The following is a 20,518-nucleotide window of genomic DNA, read 5'->3' as shown; positions in this document are numbered from 1 at the left end:
AATGAGAAGTTAAGACTTCACTTGCTGTCATGGTTGGATCCAACTGCCACAGATAAATTAGTGAGGATGAGATCAAGCAGGATTATCAATTGTTACTTCTGAGGCATTTCTTAACAAATCTTCAATCCTCAACCAACATAGTGACAGTTGCTGTCTCATTGTGCTGCCTACAAGTTAGTTGTCTTGTTTCATTCACAGACCAGATGACGGATAGCATGTTAGGATATATAAAATTCAGTTGAGCTTTGGTTGATATCCTAAATTATGTAAAGAAAAAGGGATGCCTTCTGGCAATCGCTAGGTGAGATTTCATGTGAGATTTTTTCAACAGTGTCTTTCTCTTTGCCACCCTCCCATAAAGCTTCAACTGGTGAAGCACCTGGGCAACAGTTGTTGTATGTGCAGTCTCTCCCATCTCAGCCACTGAAGATTGTAACTGCTCCAGAGTTGGTGGCCTCCCTCACTCGTCCCCTTCTTACATGGTCACTCAGTTTTTGAGGACGGCTTGCTCTAGGCAGATTTACAGCTGTGCCATATTCTTTCCATTTCTTGATTGACTTAACTGTACTCCAAGGGATGGAAGAGATGGCTTTTTAGAGCAGCTTGTGCTTGAGCCTCCTTGGGGAAAAGCTATCTTAGATTGTGTGAGCTTAATGTAAAGGAACCCTCAGTGATCATTATATGATTGAATTCATATTGCAATTTGAGAGGGAGAAGCATAAGTTACATGCATCAGTATCTCAATAAAGGGAATTACAGAGGCATGAGAAAGGAGTTTGCCCAGATGGATTGGGGGAGGATACTGGTGGGAATGATGGCAGAGCAGAGAAGGATGAAGTTTCTGGGAATAGTGAACAAGGTGCAGGATAGATAGGTCCCACAGAAGAAGTTGTTCTCAAATGGCAGGACTAGGCAACCGCGGCTGACAAGGGAAGTTGACGACTGCATAAAAACCAAGGAAAGGGCATATAATGTAGCAGAAGTGAGTGGGAAGTTGCGTAATTGGGAAGCTTCTAAAATCCAGCAAAAGGTAACAAAAAAAGCTATAAGATGGGAAAAGATTAAATGTGAGGGCAAACAAGCCAATAATATAAAGCAGGATACTAAATTTTTTTTTTCAGTTTATATAAAGAGAAAAGGGAGGTGACGGTTGATATTGGACCACTGGAAAGCGATGCTGGTGAGGTAGTAATGAAGGACAAAGAAATTGTATATAAACTTAATGGGTACTTTGCATCAGTCTTCACCTTGGAAGACACTAGCATTGTGCCAGAGGTCTGTGAGCGTTAGGGAGCAGGAGTGAGTACCATTGCTATTACAAAGGAAAAAGTGCTAGGCAAACTCAAAAGTCTCAAGGTGAGTAAGTTACCTGGACCAAATGGACTACATCCCAGAGTCCTGAGAGAGGTTGCTGAAGAGATAATGGATACATTGGTCATGATCTTTCAAGCATTACTTGATTCCGGCATGGTTCCAGAGGACTGGAAGATTGCAAATATCACTCCACTCTTTAAGAAAGGAGGAAGGCAAAAGAAAGGAAATTACAGGCCAGTTAGCTTAACCTCAATGGTTGGGGAAGTGTTGGAGTCTATTATTAAGGACGAGGTTTAGGGTTACTTGGAGATTCATGATAAAATAAGTCAAAGTCAGTATGGTTTCTGTAAAGGGAAATCTTCCCTGACAAATCTGTTAGAGCTCTTCAAGGAAGAATTTCCATTGAGATTCAAACAAGAGGACATGAGTTGAGAGTTAAAGGGCAAAAGTTTAGGGGTAACATGAGGGGGAACTTCTTTACTAAGAGAGTGGTAGCCGTGTGGAACGAGTTTCCAGCAGAAGTGGTTGAGGCACGTTCAATGTTGTCATTTAAAGTTAAATTGGATAGATATATGGACAGGAAAGGAATGGAGGGTTATGGGCTGAGTGCAGGTCTGTGGAACTAGGTGAAAGTAAGAGTTTGGCAGAGACTAGAAGGGCCGAGATGGCCTGTTTCTGTGCTGTAATTGTTATATAGTTATATGGTTATATGTGTGAGCAATTCCTGTTACTGATCTGTACCATGAGCGTAGATAGCTATGGTTAAACTGCGAATCAATTTTATGCATTCACACTGCTTGTAGGATGTCTCACTGCTTGTACAGTACTGTGCTTCAGAAATTCAAAAACTGTTGCCTTAGGCATTCATGCAACTGCAAAATGAAAAATGATGTGTCTTAAAGTAACATTTTTAGCAACCTCAGGAAATTCCTACCAAGGAAGGAAGCGTTTTTGAAGAGAACTCACTGTTATCCAGTTATAACAAACTACCACTAAAGATACTGGAAACAGTATCTCATGATATACAGTATATCATGCAGTATTTCCTTTACGTATTGGATGATAAATAAGCCCCCAGGGCTGGACAGGATATACCCCAGGTTACTATGAGAGATTAGGGAAGAGATTGCTGCACAATTCGTGATGATCTTTATGTCATAGGAATAGAGCCAGAAGATTGGAAGGTGGCAAGTGTTTTTGCAAGAGAGGCATGAGAGATAATCCTGACAGTTATAGACCAATGAGTCTTAAATCAGTAATGTGATTCTCAGAGACAGGACTTCTGAGCATCTGGAGAAGCATCTTCTGATTAGGGATAGTCAGCATGACTTGTGAAGGGCAAGTCTTGCCTCATGAGCCTGACTGAATTCCTTGAAGATGTGACAAAGCACATTGATGAAGTTGGAGCAGAGGATGGGATGCAAATGGAGTTATCTACCCTAATGTTTTTATATCCTCTTTCTTAACATTGAGATGTTCCAGCATATTAGCCTGTTCTATGCTGTCCTCACATTTCTCAAGGTCCTTCTCACTGGTGAATACTGAAACACAGTAGTTTCTTCATACTTCACTGGAGTATCATTAAGTAATTCTTTTCCTGAATCTTTAGAATTGAGATACTTATAATTCCAATTGCAGTACAGTTATCTTTTCTTGCTTCAAAAAGAAAGTCAGTTGTTTTGAAGTTACTACAATATTGTTTATGTCATGAAGAAATGTAGTTTAAATTTTGTGACATGATTTCTAGGGTTAGCAGTTAGTCTTGAGAGTAGTGTTATCTTTATCATATCTATTATCACATGCAGAAATTCACTCTGATATTTAGGTGATGATCTGAGGTCTCAACCGTAACATAAACAAAAAAAAACAGCAAATGGCTGAAATTTGAAATAAAAACACAAATTGCTTCAAATATTCATGAGATGAAATAGTATCTCCAAGGAAAGAAAGAGGTCACCTATTAAGATCAATGACATTCCACTAATATTTAGATGTCAACCATTTTTATGTTAAAAGAGAGGGAGGAGATGTGGGGAGAACAAAGGGGATGATGGTGATATGATGGAGACGAGTATTGGTGGTGTCAATTGAGAAGAGGTTAGTGAAGATTTGTTAATCATAACCCGTCTGTCTGGAGAAGAAAAGTAGAAGACAAATCTTTTCTATGCAAGAATGAACCTGCAGTTACATCCACAAAGTTCAGCATTAATTGGGATAAAGACCGGATAAATGTATAGCTTGCGATCCTAGCATGCTGTGAAGAATACAGTTTGGTTGCTTGCTGTGTTCCATATCTGATGTTGCCCTATATTCAGCTATTGCAGTGGTTCCCAAAATAGTAATGTGGCGATATCACTTCCCCCTTCCTCCCCCCCCCACCCACCCCGGAAGAGGTGGAAGTGTCTAAGGGGTCGATAATGATAACAGTGCAAAGGGGTGTTCAGTAGCAAGGGGGGCAGCTGAGGGATTACAGAGTTAATTTAAGAGATATATTACCTATTATAAGTGTTTGATCTTCAGTGACTCATAATTGATACAATGATCACGTAATCACCTCATCTCTTGCTAATCCCCCATTCTCTTAGGCTTTGTTATATACTGTGGTTGTTGTAAAGCAATGTGAGACTTCTATATTTAGCACATCATGAAAAATCTGGACTGAAGAAATCATGCTATTTCCAGGCTCGGTCTTCACATTATTGCCTTTCACTGTTGTAGTATGTTGTTAGCTAGGATGATTCCCATACTCTAATCATGCAGTGATGCAATTTCTGCGAATTATGGTATTCAATTGGTTAAGGTTCAGAATCTGCCCTTTCAAATAATCTTGACCAAATTTTTCTGGCCTAAGGTCCGACTGAGATATCACTGCCCCACTTTATGTACCTTCAACTCCTGCCTGAGAAGTGACTTAGATCCACTCCAATTTGCCTACTGAAGTAACAGGTCCACAGCAGATGCCATCTCATCAGCTCTTCACTCAGCCCTGGAACCCTGGAACATCTGGTCAGCAAAGAACATCACAATGCTTTTCTATAGACTAAAGCTCAGCTTTCAATGCCATCATTCCCTCAAAACTAATCAATGAGCTCCAAGACCTTGGCCCCAATACCTCATTGTGCAATTTGATCCTCAATTTCCTTACTTGCAGACCTCAGTTAGTTCGGATTGACAGCAACTTCTCCTCCATGATCTCCATCAGCACAGGTGCACCAGAAGGCTGTATACCCCCTGCTGTACTCACTTTACATTTATGACTGTGTGGCCAAGCACTGCTCCAATGTCATATGTAAGTCTGCTGATGACATCACTTTTGTAGGCCGACTCAAAGGTGGTGATGAATCAGCATATACGAGGGAGATGGAAAATCTGGCTGAGTGGTGCCACAACAACAATCTCTTACTCAATGTCAGTAAGAACAAGGAGCTGATTATTAACTTCAGGGGGAAAAAAACAATTAGCCAGTCCTTATTAGAGGATCCGATATGGAGAGGGTCAGCAACTTTAAATTCCTGAGTGGTATTATTTCTGAGTATCTGTCCTAAGCCCAGCAGGTAAGTGCAATTATGACGAAAGCACGGCAGCACCTCTACTTCCTTAACAGTTTGCAGAGATTTGGCATGATAGCTAAAACTTTGACATACTTCTATAGATGTGTAGTGGAGAGTATGTCAACTGGCTGCATCACAGCCCGGTATGGAAACGTGAATGCCTTTGCACAAAAAATTCTACAAAATGTAGTGAACATGACCAACTTCATCATGGGTAAAGCCCTTCCCACCAGTGAGTGTATCTACGTGAAATGCTGTTGTAGGAAATCAGCATCCATCATCAGGGATCCTGTTGCCCAAGCCATACTCTCTTCTCGCTGCTGCTTTCAGGAAGAATGTAAAAGAGCATCAGTACTCACATCACCAGGTTCAGGAACAGTTATTATCCCACAACCTTCAGGCTCTTGAACCAAAAGGGATAACTTCACTCAACTTCACTTGCCCCATCAGTGAAGTGTTCCCACAACCAATGGGCTCAATTTCTAGGACTCTTCATCTCATGTTCTCGATATTTATTGCTTATTTATTTATTATTATTTTTTTGAATTTGCAAAATTTGTTGTCTTTTGCAATCTGGTCTTTCATTGATTCTGTTATGGTTATTATTCTATAGGTTCATTGAGTATGCCCACAATAAAGTGAATATGGTGACAAATATGCACTTTGATAATAAATTTGCTTTGGACTTTTTCAGGCAGACAGTCAGGCTTTGCCTGAGCTATTATGATGTCTTAACTTAATTTAAGTCACTTCATAAAACTTTTCAGAAAGGGAAAACACTTTAAAACATGTTTGCCAGCATTTCACAGCAAAACAGTGATGTTTTGCAAGTTTTATATGATATTTCATTGCTCATTGTCAAATCTGGAAAGCCCCATACAATTGGAGAAGTACTGATACTGCCAGCAGTAAGGGAAGTTTTGAGTACGGTTTTGCATAAGTTACTAGACAAAGTAATAAAAGTGATTCCACTGAGTGAAAACTCCATTCAAAGATGAAATGTTTGAGAATGTGGAAGACACATTGTGTAACGTACTTAGGACAACAGAACTTGCTCTGCAGTTGGATGAGTCAACTTTGCCAGGTAATGAATCTTTGCTTCTTGGTTATGTTTGCTTCATAAAAGAAGAAAGCATGGTTCAGGAGTTGTTAGTTGCATGGGGACTAGAAACATATATGAAGGGGTAGTCAATATTCTGGGTTGTTGAGCAATTTTTGAGAGAGGACATTCTGCTCACCAACATTCTTGTTTGTGCAACAGATGGGGCACCATCAATGACAGGACGTTACCATGGGGTTATTCCTTTCTTAAAAAAGTAGCTGTGCCTAACTTTTTTACTATTCACTGTGTAATTCACAGACAACATCTTGTTGCAAAAAAATTAAACAATCTGCTGCACAAATCATTAAATACTGTTATCACAGTGGTAAATAAAATCAAGTCCCATGCTCTCAATTCTCAATTATTTTGAGAGATTTCTATTGAGAATAATGAACAGTTTTAAAACTTGCTGTTGCACTCTGAAGCCAGAGGTTCTCAGAAGGAAACTGTCTGAGATGCTTTTATGTGCTTTTTGAAACGGCGATAAAATTCTTTGAAGACTCGAATGTTTCATTCAATAATCAACTCAAGAATATTATGCCTAACATTGCTTATTTTTGAGAATAATTCAGAATGTCTAATGAAATTGGTCTTCAATTACAAGAAAATATTGTGAATCTTGCGATAGTCAAGCCAGTACGCTGTTAACTCTATTTAAATGCAACATTGGTTGTTGTGACCTTTTCCAATTTCCAAGCCTTTATGAGTTAGAAGAGAAAAAATGCATACCAGGTGATAATCTTCAAGTATACTGAGCCCACTTGGGTGAGCTGCATAGAAATATGTGAGATTTCAGGATCTTCTCTTGATCCAATTCCAAATGGAGGAGAAACTGATCTCGCTATAAAATTACTTTGAGCTGAAGCCAAGGTTCAAATATCAAATCAAGACTTTTGGTTGCAGAAGGAAATCTCTGAATGCTATCCTGCACCTGAAAATGTCAGGCCTGTACAGGCAGGCACTTCCCAGCCTCCATGCAGCTAAAAGGAATCACCTGTCACTTGTTTCCAATTCATCACCTTCCATTCATTTCTGTCTCATCACCTGTATCCTATTTAAACCCAGCCCTCATCCACAGCCCTTGTTCACTCATTGAATCAGCTAGCCTCAATCATTTGCTCCTAAGCCTTCAGTTCCCTTGTTGGCTATGGTGTTTAGTATCTGTTCTCTCTTACTTTATGGCCCCTCATGGCCAGTTGTTTTTGCAGTCTATTAATAAAGTTATCAATCATTGCTGAATTGTCTCCACTGCTCTGCTTTTGGGTCAAGGTCCTATACATCTCCTGACACGAAAAAGGTCAAGATGTTCTTTATTGTCTTTCCAATATCACATTTAGTGAAGCGCTGTTTCACTACAGACACCCAATCTTTTTCAAAGCAACAAAACAGATGGCATATTACTAAACTTGGGGATCTGAGATTCCTGCTGAGTGACATTCAGCCCGATGTTGAGAACCTAATATCACTGCACCAAGCCCAACTATCTCACTGAAAGATGAAAAAGCAATGAAATAGTGAATAATTGGATTTCTAATGTACGCTCTAAAATTGTTGATGATAATTGTTTTACTGTAATTAAATAAAGAAATAATTTTATTTGTAGCTTTAAATAGATTTTAATAAATTTTGCAATTATTCGTAACTGCTTTGAATTTGAAATTACTATTTTCTTTCACTGTGCATTGTAAATCTTTACCGTTTTTTTGTAATGGCCAAGGGGGCGGTACCCCAAAGAGTTTGGGAACTACTGATCTGTTATCACCCCTTGTCATCTGTGTTTCTCCAGAGGTAATACCATTCAATTATATGTGGCTTCCCGTGTTACACGTCACCTGACTGACAAAAATCTGATGTAATGCCTTTTCTCCCCATGTATTTTTACAGTTTTTTTCAAGATACAATAATATTAAGATGTTTTGTAATGTTCATTAACTACTGAATTATGTTCCTTTTCCATTAGTTTAATTAGGGATAGTGTTAGAGAAAAATGTCATTTAAGTAAATTATAGCAAGTGTATGCAGAAATATATGATATGGTTTACAGATGTTTCTGAGTTAGGGAGACATTAGCTTATGGACAGTTCTCAGTAATGGAACCCTTCCCTAAGCTAGGGACTGCCTGTATCTTTCTTAAAGTTGTGTCTTTTACAATCTTTTAACTAGACTAATTTTTGATATAAAAATTTCCATTACTGATATAATTGATGGGCTATAGGTAAACAAATAATTACCACTGTTGGCCAGCTAAGCAAATTTCCTGAAAAATCACAAATCATTTCTTCTAATATGCCAAATATGATGAATTAAACACTGACAACAAATCAAAGTGTAACAACATATGACAGTGGCAAAACAATTGGTTGGTTCCTTGAAGTAAAAAAAAAGAAAATATAAGTATTATTTCTTTAATAAATTATTTATTGAAGTTGATTATTTCATTACTCAACTAAAATACAAAGTACATAAAAAGTGAAATAGAAAAAAAATTTCTGGAAATCTGAAATAAAAGCAGAACACATTAGGACTGCTCAGTGGGTCAGACAGCATTTCTGGAGAGAGAAACAGTTACAATATCAGTTTATATCCTTTCAGTAGAAAAATTAAGCAAAACTTTGACTAATTAAATAAACAAGGAAAGATTTGGAGAACACAGAGCTGTGATAAATTGTATATTTGTGGTTGATAGTTTGGCAATTAAAAGTCATGGCAAGGCACCCAAGTTACATTAAATGTACATATATACTGACTGAGAGCAAACTATAGAATCATTTTCATATCCTGTCCCATGAGTACACATCCAGCAATTCTTGTCCACTTGTTCAGCGTTAAGGTGAGTAATAGCTGGTGTTATACAGAAGTACACAATCCAGGTACTGAGCTAGGCAGAAAGGAAATGAGATTCTGCAGAACCTCAGAGTTAATCATCTCTGAATTGTCATTGCCACCAAGTGCCTGCAAAGGTAGGAAGAGGATAGTGAAGATGAATCCATGGTGCAGAAGAGAGTGCTTTAGATTCCTTTAGGTGGTAACAATTCATGTTGAATAGATAGCTCGTGCCTCTGGATGTTGTGTCGAATGGGTGAACCCAAACGCAGGACACTGACATGGAGATAGAGTACTCTGGAGAGTGTTTATTAATGGTTGCAGGGATGGCAGGGGAGTGAGGACAAGGTCAAGCAAAGCAGAGGAGAGAGCAAGGCTTGACCAGGGGTCGAACCCGGGTCGCTGCAGTGAAAGCGCGACGTTTAACCGCTGAGCCAGCGGAGAATGTTGGCGGGTGGTGGGATGAGGCAGAGCAGGGATGCAGACAAGGGTGTGAGCGTGGCTGGAGAACTTCAGGCAGGAGGATGAATGGGAAGACAGGTGGCATGCAGTGCTCCTGTTAACATGGAGAGACAGAGTTAACACAGGCAAACAACAGCACAGAAATAAAGCTTAGAATACGCAATTCTAAGCGGCCTAGAACGTGAACTGCCACTCTGGCTGAAGCAACATCTGGCGATGAGTGGATAGAAAGCCGGGGTATTTATGCTGCAGGTTAGATGAGATTCAGGTGCGTCACAATCAGGAAGCCTGGGAGAACAAAAGGAATGCCATGCCCACCGCGCCCACATACATACACACACACACACACACACACACACACACACACACACACACACACACACACACACGGGGAAAAGGGAATTAGGAGATCATGAGGAATAAACAGGAGGGACGGCCTGGACTGTGACACTGCACTGTAGAGGGATGAAACAAGCATGGCATGTGGGGGAAGATTCTAATGTGATTTCAAAAGGGAGGGAGACAGCACTTGTCATTAAGATAGGATCTGCTAAGCAGATTTGGAATGCAGAAGAAGCCTTGAGAAAAAAGTAACAGAAGAGCTTACCAGTACTTAACCAGCTGCATTTCAAAGTGAGGGGTCTTAAAAATAATGTGAAAAGGTTGAGGGAAAAGATAGACCAATATCTGTATAAGTGTCATAGAAATAAGGCATAAATATGGCCAGAATATTGCAGTGTCAGTTACAAGTTTTCATTTGAAATAAAGTTACGCTGTAGTGATAAGAAAGTGAGGGTGCAATACTGATAACGGGGGAAATACAACTGAGAGGAAGGAGGAGATCCTATAAAATCAACAAGTCAAACCAAATGGCTGATCTGAGAAACATAAAAATGGGAATTGCACTGATGGGGATGAAGTCAGAGGGAAGTGAAAATGGAAATGTATTTAAGAGTAGCGTTTTTCTTCACCTGAGTTTAGGACGTAAAGCTGGACAGATAGAAAGCATAAGGCTGTAATGTTGAGACTTTATAAAGCACTGGTGAGGCCTCACTCAGTACTGTGAGTGGTTTTGGGCCCCTTATCTTAGAAAGGATGTGCTGAAACTGAAGAGGGTTCAAAGAAGTGTCCCGAAAATGACTCCAAGATTGAATAGCTTGTCACGTGAAGACCATTTGATAACCCTGGGCCTGTATTCACTAGAATTCAGAAGAGTGAGCGATGACCTCATTGAAACCTATTAAATGTTGAAAGGCCTTGATAGAGTGGATGTGGAGAGGATGTTTCCTATGGTGGGAGAGTCTAAGACCAGAAGATGCAGCCTCTGAATAGAGGGATGTCCTTTTAGAATGGAGATGAGGAGGAAATTCTTTAGCCAAAGAGTGGTGAATCTGTGGAATTTTTTGCCGCAGGCAGCTGTGGAGGCCAAGTCTTTATGTGTATGTAAAGCAGAGGTTGATAGCTTCTTCATTGGTCAGGACATGAGGGGATATGGGGAGAAGGCAAGAGATTGGAGATGTGAGGAAAATCAGATCAGCCATGATAAAATGGTGGAGCAGACTCAAAGGGCCGAATGGCCTAATTCTGTTCCTATATCTTTGATATTATGGACTTATAACATTGGGAGATGACTTTGATAGTTGTGATAATAAGTTATTAAGATTTTTCATAACTACGGAAAAGACCAAAAATTGGCCAGAATTAAATTCCTCCAGTTCGGTTAAGATCAACTTTACTGGGTAAGGGACAAATTAGCATAAGTAAGTGTTTCACAGAAGTGGGATCAAAGGGGAAAAAAAAGCATTAATTGTGCAAGAAACTATTGGGGTTGATGTTGGAAACTTGCTCAGAGAAGCTAGAGGGCACTCAAAATGTATGAGTGAAAGGCAATGTTGGGAAAGAATGGAGAAGGAGGCCACACTGAGTGAATTGTTGATTGTGAGTTTTCTTTACTACTTGCTTTTCCAAGAAGACAAGAATGACAGGAGAGAGAATGGATGCTGTGGCTAGGCACAGGCATAGCTTTAAGGGGCACAGGGAAACATTCTTCAGATCAGTGGCTAGAAACAATCGCTCTTCCTTACATTCAAATGCCTGATCTTAATGAGCTTTGAGAAACCCAACTCAAAGCTATTAAATCAAATTGATGCTAAACCCTGCAAAATGCAACCTATTGAAGGAATATAATTACATTCCCATCTCCTGTGAGTGGGTCACTTACTATGCTTAAACCAGAAATTGCTTCATTCTTGAAGGGATGATGTTTGATTTGTCATTTATCAGATTATAAACATTTTAACCTCTTTCTCACCAACCTGGAGAGGTGAGTAGATTTTCCAACAGAGTATAAGAGTGGTCAACAGTCGCCACAAAAGACCCCCTAACGACTGAGCATGTAAGCCATAGTGAGGCACGTGAGAGAAGGAGTAAAGAGTGACCTTCAAAAGTATGAGTCACTGAAGGTCATATCTTATGGAAGTGATTACTGTTTAGATCTGCAAGATAATTGAATGGTACCTGTTTCAAGGAGCGGTGCCTTGGGAAGGTGGTGTCCATCATTAAGGATCCTAACCACCTAGGACGTGCCCTCTTTATACTGTTACCATTGGGAAGGAGGTACAGAAGCCTGAAGCCACACACTTAAGTATTCAGGAGCAACATCTTACCCTCAACTATCTGATTTCTAAATGGACATCGAATCCATGAACACTACCACACTACTTTTTTTATTTCTGTATTTTGCACTACCTGTTTTAACTTAACTATTTAATAGACATATATGTACTGAATGTAACTCAGTTTTTATTTCTCTATATTTATTTATCATGTATTTCATTGTTCTGCTGCTGTAAAGTTAACAAATTTCATGGCATGTGCCGGTGATATTAGATCTGATTCTGTTTAAAATCAAATTCTCAGCGAGGTTCTAACTGTGATATCTGACCTTCTCCTCGAGGACCTAAAGATTAGCTAATACTCTACACAGCACTGGCAGGAACAAAAATGGGCATCAATGATCTAAGATAACTTCAAGGTATCTGTACCATCAGCAAGGTTCCTTACTTTTGCCTTTTCATACCACTTGAATTGTCCCTACCTCATCTCATTCATGCCCTTGTTATCTCCAGGCAATTACCATGCACTTTTACCTTTTTCATTCTACCCATAGTAGGTCAGAGGTCATTCAAACCCATGATGCTTGTAACTAGACTCAGATTAAATGCGGTTCACCTACCACCCATACACTTCCTGTGCTGACATGCATGGAACATTGATTAAACAACGCCTGATATTTTAAATTATTTTCTTCTTACAAATCTACTTGTATTCAGGTTCAGTTGATTTCAACTGCAATGATCTTCAGTAACCCTTTGAGAATTTCACAGGCCTCCAATTCTGGCTTCTAGCTCATTTCCTAATTTGAATGCTCAGTCATTGACTGCCGAGGACCTAAGCATTGAAATTTTAAAACCCTGATGCTTGCTTATACCTTTGCACCTTTGTGCTTTCCCACATCTCTTTCTTCATTGAAAATGCTCCTGAAAACAGAGCTTTCGACCAATATTTTTCTCCAAGTCCTAATTTCTTTTAATTTTAACTGGTGTTATTTTTGCTTTTGCTCAATAAAACTGCCACAAAATTCATGGTTTGTATTGCTACATTTAAAGTAGTATAAATGGAAGATATTCTTGCTGTTATACCTTGGTGGGTAATTCTCCAAATGAAACCATTTCACTGAAGAGAGTGAATTACTATTACTGAATTATTATGTAGATAACACATATGCTGTACAGGATTTTAGCAAACGTGTTCATGTTCTTCTGAATGTACCCAGTAACTTTTTGTTCAGTATCCAAATATTCCACTTATATATCATAGTACCCCAACCTTCCACAAATAACTAAATTGGTTTTATTCAATATTAGTAATTACTTGTCATTTCTTCACAAGTACTATGATATTTAACTGCAGCTTTTTCTCCCCAATCCCAGAGGCACTTATTTAAAATTTGAAATACTTCAGCAGGATATCAAGATCGGAAGTTTAAAGTGGCAGCCAGAAGTTCAGAGAGAGATGTTATTGCTTTGTGGGAGTTGAGTAACAGAAGTTGAAATGGGAAAGAGTAAAGAGATCTTGTTTGTAAAGAGATGGTGACAATTTTGTATGTTGCCAAGGAGAAGCCTATTGACATTGACCCTATTGATGAAGACTCATGGGTAGTATTGCATAAGGATCACAACACATGCAGACACATGATACTTGTAATGCATAGTTAGCATTTTCACATGGGCTACACATCTGAGATGAGTAATCCACAACATTAGTAAGCATACGCACATCTCTTTTGAAACTGCACCTGATAATTCATGTTCAGCATCTCAAAAGGAGATCAGTATTCCATTTTCATGTTAAATGGATCACTAATTTAATAGCCTTTTATTATTCAACATTAGCAGCAATTCTCTCTTGGGTGTGGAATTTTTGAGAGTTGACTTCTTCCATATGGTGTGACTGATTAGAGATGTTAGTTGAACATTATTCATTTAGTTGTAGCATTATAAATCAGTACATCCTGTTATTCCAAACACTGCCACAATACAGTTGTCTACTTGGGAAGAAAGAGAAAATCAGGTTAAGTCATTTTCTGCAGAACTGATGCATGAAAGTTCAGCTCCCTCTCCGACACATTAAGGAAGATAAATGCAACTTACCTCTGTTTTGAAGTACTTGAAGGAAATTGAATCTATCATCCGTGCTGGCAGAAAATGAATTCCTTCATGCTTTTTTTGGGGGGAATGCACTTGAAGAAGCTGCTTTGATTATTCTGACAGAGTAGGAATGATGATTACACACTGAGAGTGTCCAAAGATAGATTCTATGATAGCTTTGATACAATTGCTGGATATTCATGTTTTGTAGGAGCTCGATACAAGTAAGAAATGCAACATCATCTGGCTCGGTTAGTTCAAGTGACTGCCTTTCTTGGTGTCTAACAATAGAATTTCCAATTGCTTCTGGTGAAAGGGTATAAACTGGGAAAAGCAGAATTGGTGGAAACCTCTTCCAAGGGATTTCTTTTCTTTTATCATCCCATGAAATTGTGCATAAAATTTTAAACTGCCTACAGCAAAGCCTGTCAGTTTGTACCATAGGAAGGTAAGGACTGCCAGGTGAGAAGAACCCTTCTGGCCCTTACTTTATATATATGCATTAATTAATTCCATCTATCAAACACCACAAATTATTTGTGCCAAATCCAGATTTAATGTGACATACAGTAAATTCCAGGAATTAAAAGTTTGGGATCCAAGGGCCTAGAATTTTAGTTCACCGAATCCCCTATCACTTTCACAGCAGTCCAGCAATGGCACAAGATCTATAGAATGGACCTGATACCAAACAGAAGTCAACACCCTAACAAAGGGCGGCATGGCAGCTTATTGGTTAGCAAAACGCTATTACAGTGCCGGTGGCCCAGGTTCAATTCCTCTGTTTTCTGTAAGGAGTTTGTAATGCACATTTTTCCTGTGACCATGAAGATACCTCTGGATAATCCAGTTTCCTCCCACGTTCAAAAGATGTAGGGTTAGCGGGTGCACTGGAGTGGCACAAGTTGTTAGGCCAGATGAACCTGTTGCCATGACGTATCTTTAAACAAAAATTAAGAAAAAGCTTTTGCACGACAGTAAGGCACTGTCTCAACCTGAACTAACTGCAAAGACAAGGACAATTTCCACTTACGTAGGTGTTTTAACACCTACAGAAACATTCATGACGAGGCAAAATGCCCATTACTTTTCCTCCCTTATTTTTAAATTTAGAGCTTTCCGCCACAAAGCCAAAGTAAATTGCCAAAATTATATTAGTAGATTGTTTTATTATTGTCACATGCTCAAAAGAACAGTGAATAACTAAGCCATCCATATAGATATGCTCATCACATCAGTGCTTGAGGTAGTACAAGGAAATGCAATATTGGAATACAGGCAACAGTGTTACTGTTACAGAGGAAATGCAGTACAGGCATTCCTTCAGTGCAAACAATATACAGCCAGCTGCTGGTGTAGAGGCATCAGCACCAGACTTGGAGGCGAATGGTCGTGATTTCGAATCCAGCTGGCTCCTTGTACACTTTCCATCCATGCTGGGTTGAGCAGCAAGCTAGCAACTTGACCTATTAAAACGCCAGTCAAGTGCTACAGAAATGGCAAACGTGCCGCCTGATGTGCCATAAGGCGTGAGAAGGAACAGAAACAAACAGCACACAATTGGTGATGAGCAGTAAAGGCTTGTCTCCCGATAACGTCCACCATTCATGAGCGACAACGGCTAAACACACTGTAAACAATAGTGGCTAAATTTCATTACTGCCTTTCCCTGAGCTGATCAATGGAGTGTTTTATTCTCTCTGGATCACACAAACATGGAAATGAGTTTCGTAGGCAGCCAGGTTTGTGAAGGATACTCCACAGTCCCTCACAATTGAGAGGGTCAAAGGCTTTTATAATGTCAAGAAAACCTATGAATAGTGATTGATGCAGATTTTTCCAGATTGATGGGCAGTGTACCTACATTGCAATTCAGGAAGCATTTGTTTATTATTTATTTATGTGTTTATTTATTTGAGATACACCTTGAAATAGGCCCTTCCAGTCCAATGAACTGCGCCATTCATTTAACCCTAACCTAATCACAGGACAATTTACAATGTCCAATTAACCTATCAACTTGTTTATCTTTAAACTGTGGGAGCACCTGGAGGAAACTCACAGGGTCATAGACAAAATGCACAAACTCCTTACAGACAGTGCTGGGATTAAACTTTGAACTCTGACACCCTGAGCTGCAATAACGTCATGCTAACTGCTATGGTACTGTGGCGCCACTGGGAGTAGACAATTAAGGAAGACAATGGCAATATCATTCCCTGTGGTAAACTGAGACTAAACTTTGTAATAATGACAATCAAAGTTGCCTCTATTCTTGAAGATAATCATTTTCCTGTGACTATGAGGCCCGTGCATGTCCTCTTTGTCCCAGATGCACGAAATGAGGTTCAGAATTTGTGACACAAATCTCTCTCCATTTTTAAAACCCTGCCAGGAATACTGTCTGCTCCTGAGACCCTGATTGTCAGCTGGCCTATGGCCTTTTTGACTCCTTGTCAGCTGGGTAAGGTTATGAGGCTGAGCAGGGTAGTTTGCTAAAGGATCTAATCAAAAACTCTTACACAGAAAACAAGTCTCCTTCAGTTAGTCACTGACTGCATTATAGTCCTTGATTAGTTCTCCTCTGTTGGAATTAGAATTGGTGTACTATTGTCACGTGCACTGAGGTATTTGGTGCGTGGGTGTTTGGGGCATAGATGGGGCTAGGGTCTTTTCTTCCACGATCTGTTCATTAAATTTTGGTGGGGAATAAGCCCTGATCTTAACTAAGATGTCTGCAAAGGATATGATCTCAGTACAGACAGATGTTAACCAAGGCTGTGACATTGTCTCAGCACTTTTTGTACTCTTTTTCAGTGCAGTACTGCACTTCACTTCCTACAAACTTCCCATTGAAGTGCAGCTAATGAGCCATGTAAATAGCAACCTATTCCAACTATGTTCCATTCCAATACAAAGATGCATGTTGACATCAGTCATCATATTGGAGGTTTGCTTATGCACGCATCTGAGTAACAAGCTCCGCGTCTTTGTTGAGCGCACAAGAGGACGGGTCTTATGCTTAACATCTCAAGGCAAAGATTCTCTACCCTTATTTGTATGGCATCATCTCCCAACAATAAAGATCCACAACTTGACCATGGGAAATGTTGGCTATTTCTATAATTCAGGAGCCACTACTCAATGAAGGCAGGCATTGTTGAGAGATGGCTTCTCAAACGTGCAAGGAATCTCCCTATGTCGTCAGTGCACTAGCCCAGCCTTTGGCAATCTGAGGAAAGTCTGAAAATTAAGACTTCAAACCTATTCTGGTGCTCATGGCTTAATCATTCCTGTCCGAACTATTTCTGACACATAGCCTCTCTCAAGAAGGCACCTAAAGATCTGGAGAGTTAGCACAAATGCTGTCTTCTGAAAACCTGCTAAGTTCACTGACAGAATCAGCAAATCCATGCCTGCGTCCTTTTCAGACCAACAAACTCAGTTTCAAACCCTAAATTAAATCTTGTCCACTTCAGCAGGATTTGGACTTCACATCCAATGCTAACAATCTTTTCCAATCCCTGTCAAGACAAAATGCCATGAAGGGAACAGACAAAATGATTCCTCTGTTTTTTTTTTAAATACTCTGTCTGTTGGGTAATATTTTTCCTGTCAGTACTCCTTTGTGTTATGACAGAATCCTGGCTGACACATAAGCATCAAGCTCTTTAGTTCAGTATAATTGTAGACTGGATAACACAATTGCATTAAATTACTCTGTGTTGTTACAGAGAAATTTGTGGTAAAATTTCCCCATTATTTGGTTGAGTTCAATCTATTACTTTTGCACTGGCTAACGCAAGAGCGATGAGTAACTCTGTGTGCCATTACAGTACACTTTCTGATAAGCTCTGACTGATTCTTCTCTGCATTATTACAGTTCAATGACTGACAGTTCCTGGTGCCTTTGTTATCATATCCCATTGATTAACATACATATGATTGAATTCCTCCCGATCTGGTCACAGTTTATTGGCTCACAGACACAAGTTGAACTTTGACATGCATTATCTTTCGGTTAATAATTAGCATACCTAAGAATCTGTTTTATATCAGGAAAAGGCATCCTGATTCTTGGCCTACAGGAGAACGTGTTGTAATTTCTGTTCTGATTGGATAGCATTATTTGCAATGAAATGTCACTAATTCTTGTCTTTTTGTTCCAGGTGACAAATGCAAACTGATTGAATACAGCAAACTGAAAAACATGCTACTGGATGTCCAGAATCAAAAATACATTCGGTACCGAAGTAAGAAGGAGAATAATGACAAAATGTCCCTCAAAAAATTGTTGGTTGACAACATGTTTGAATATTTTGATTCAAATAACGACGGGCTTGTAGACAGCAATGAACTTGCTCAGGTAGGTTAAAAAAATGTATGATGTTGAAAATAATGAGTGTTCTGAATTTTTTCATTTTAAATGTAAGATGCTACGAGGTAATCAGTTCAAGAGAGCTCAGCTTGACTTCCAATCTTTCTTTCTTTTCCAATCTTTTTATTAATTTCAGCTTTATAAACATCACAGAAAATAGATACAGAGCAATTGGGATTATTGATAATTAATTTATACAAGTATAAACTCAATTGACACATCATTAATGAGCCTCCCAAAAATTCAGAAAGTACAAATATAATACAGGAAAAATATAAAGTGAAAGTGTAAAAATATCATGAAAAAAGAAAGAAATATATATATACCCTAAAAGAAAAAAAAATCTAAACCAACTAAAAGAAAACTAAAGAAAAAAAAGAAAAAGAATACGCTATTATGATACCTCAGAAAAAACCATTAGTGTCGTTAACTCCGCTCCTCTCCCCGTATATTGAAGTAACAAAATAGAATTGGAAAGGGTCAAATTATATCATGTGAAAGTATTGAATAAATGGTCTCCAAATCTCTTCAAATTTAATAGATGGGTCATAAATGACACTTCTAATTTTTTCTAAATTTGAACAAGACATAGTTTGAGAAAACCATTGAAATGTAGTAGGAGGATTAATCTCTTTCCAATTCAATAATATGGATCTTCTAGCCACTAGTGTAACAAAAGCAATCATCCAACAAGCTGAGGAGATCAAATGACGTTTTTCTTTCATTGGTAAACCAAAGATTGCAGTAATAGGATGAGGTTGTAGATCAATATTCAAAACAGTTGAAATGATATCAAAGATGTCATCCCAATATTTCGTCAACAAAGGGCATGACCAAAACATATGAGTTAATGAAGCAATCTCAGAATGACATCTATCACATACAGGATTTATATGAGAGTAATAATGAGCTAATTTATCCTTAGACATATGAGCCCTGTGTACAACTTTAAACAGTATCAATGCATGTTTAGCGCATATAGAGGAAGAATTAATAAATTGAAAAAATTTTTGCCATTTCTCTGTGGGTAAAGTAAGCTTAAGTCCCTTTCCCAGTTGTTCTTAATTGTATTCAATACATTTGGATTCATTTTCATAATCATATTATAAATAATTGCTATTGAATCTTTCTGAAAAGGATTTAAATCTAGAATTCTTTCCATTATATCTAATGAATATGAAATCAGAAAGGTAATAAGAACAGTATTTAAAAAGTTTCTAATCTGTAAGTATCTAAAGAAATGGGATCTAGGTAAATTATATTTATTAGATAATTGTTCAAAAGACATGAAACAATTATCCAAAAATAAATCAGAAAATCGTATTATACCTTTTGTTTTCCAGACTAGATAGGCTTGGTCCAAAAAAGAGGGTTGAAAAAGAAAATTGGTTAAAATAGGGCTTGCTAAAATAAATTGATTCAATCCAAAAAATTTTCGAAACTGAAACTATATTCAAAGAGTGTATTTAACTATTAGGTTTTCCATTTGTTTATCCAATTTAGAAAAATCAAAGGGGAGCGGGGTCCCTAAAATAGAGCCCAATGAAAACCCTGAAGCAGATTTACAATCAAGATTAACCCATTGTAGACTTGAAACTGTGTCCAAATTCCATGTCCAGAATTTTAAATAACAAATATTAATTGCCCAGTAATAAAATCTAAAGTTTGGCAATGTTAAACCATCCTCCTTTTTGGGCTTTTGTAAGTATCTTTTACCAAGTCTATGATTTTTATTCTGCCATATGTATGAAGAAATTTTTGAATCAACATTATCAAAAATGAATTTCGGGATAAAAACTGGCAATGCTTGAAATAAATATAGAAACTTAGGTAAAATCATCATCTTGACAGCGTTGATCTGACCAATTAAAGACAACAACATTGGTGACCATTTAGTAAAGACTTCCATTCTAATGTTGAATCTTAGCAGAACTTCCACTTACATCAAACATGCTAACCATATGTATGTAATGGGAAAATAATGCTAACCATTTACCAGTGGTATAGGAATCAATTTTAAAAGCCTTAATTCTAATTAAAACCAGACTTTAATCTGGCTTTATGGTTGATGATGCAGGCAATTCAGTAAGTTTCTCTCATGTTATACTTGTATTTAAATTGCTGACAGAACTTCTATCCATGGTTCAATAAACAAGCTGAATCCACACAACTACCTGCT

At 38.4% G+C, this 20,518-nt stretch overlaps 1 protein-coding gene across 3 annotated transcripts in view; it reads left to right on the top strand.

Annotated features, from left to right (window-relative positions):
* Positions 1 to 20,518, top strand: part of fstl5 (follistatin-like 5) — a 747,707-nt gene that overhangs the window by 348,403 nt on the left and 378,786 nt on the right. For all 3 annotated transcript variants that reach the window (XM_072254701.1, XM_072254700.1, XM_072254702.1), the window contains exon 5: positions 18,131 to 18,327. In XM_072254701.1, the coding sequence (XP_072110802.1) occupies positions 18,131 to 18,327 (197 nt within the window). The remainder of the gene's footprint in view (positions 1 to 18,130; positions 18,328 to 20,518) is intronic.

The sequence above is a fragment of the Mobula birostris genome, chromosome 4 (assembly GCF_030028105.1).
Source record: "Mobula birostris isolate sMobBir1 chromosome 4, sMobBir1.hap1, whole genome shotgun sequence".
Lineage (NCBI taxonomy): Eukaryota > Metazoa > Chordata > Chondrichthyes > Myliobatiformes > Myliobatidae > Mobula > Mobula birostris.
This window is presented reverse-complemented; position numbering and strand designations above follow the sequence as displayed.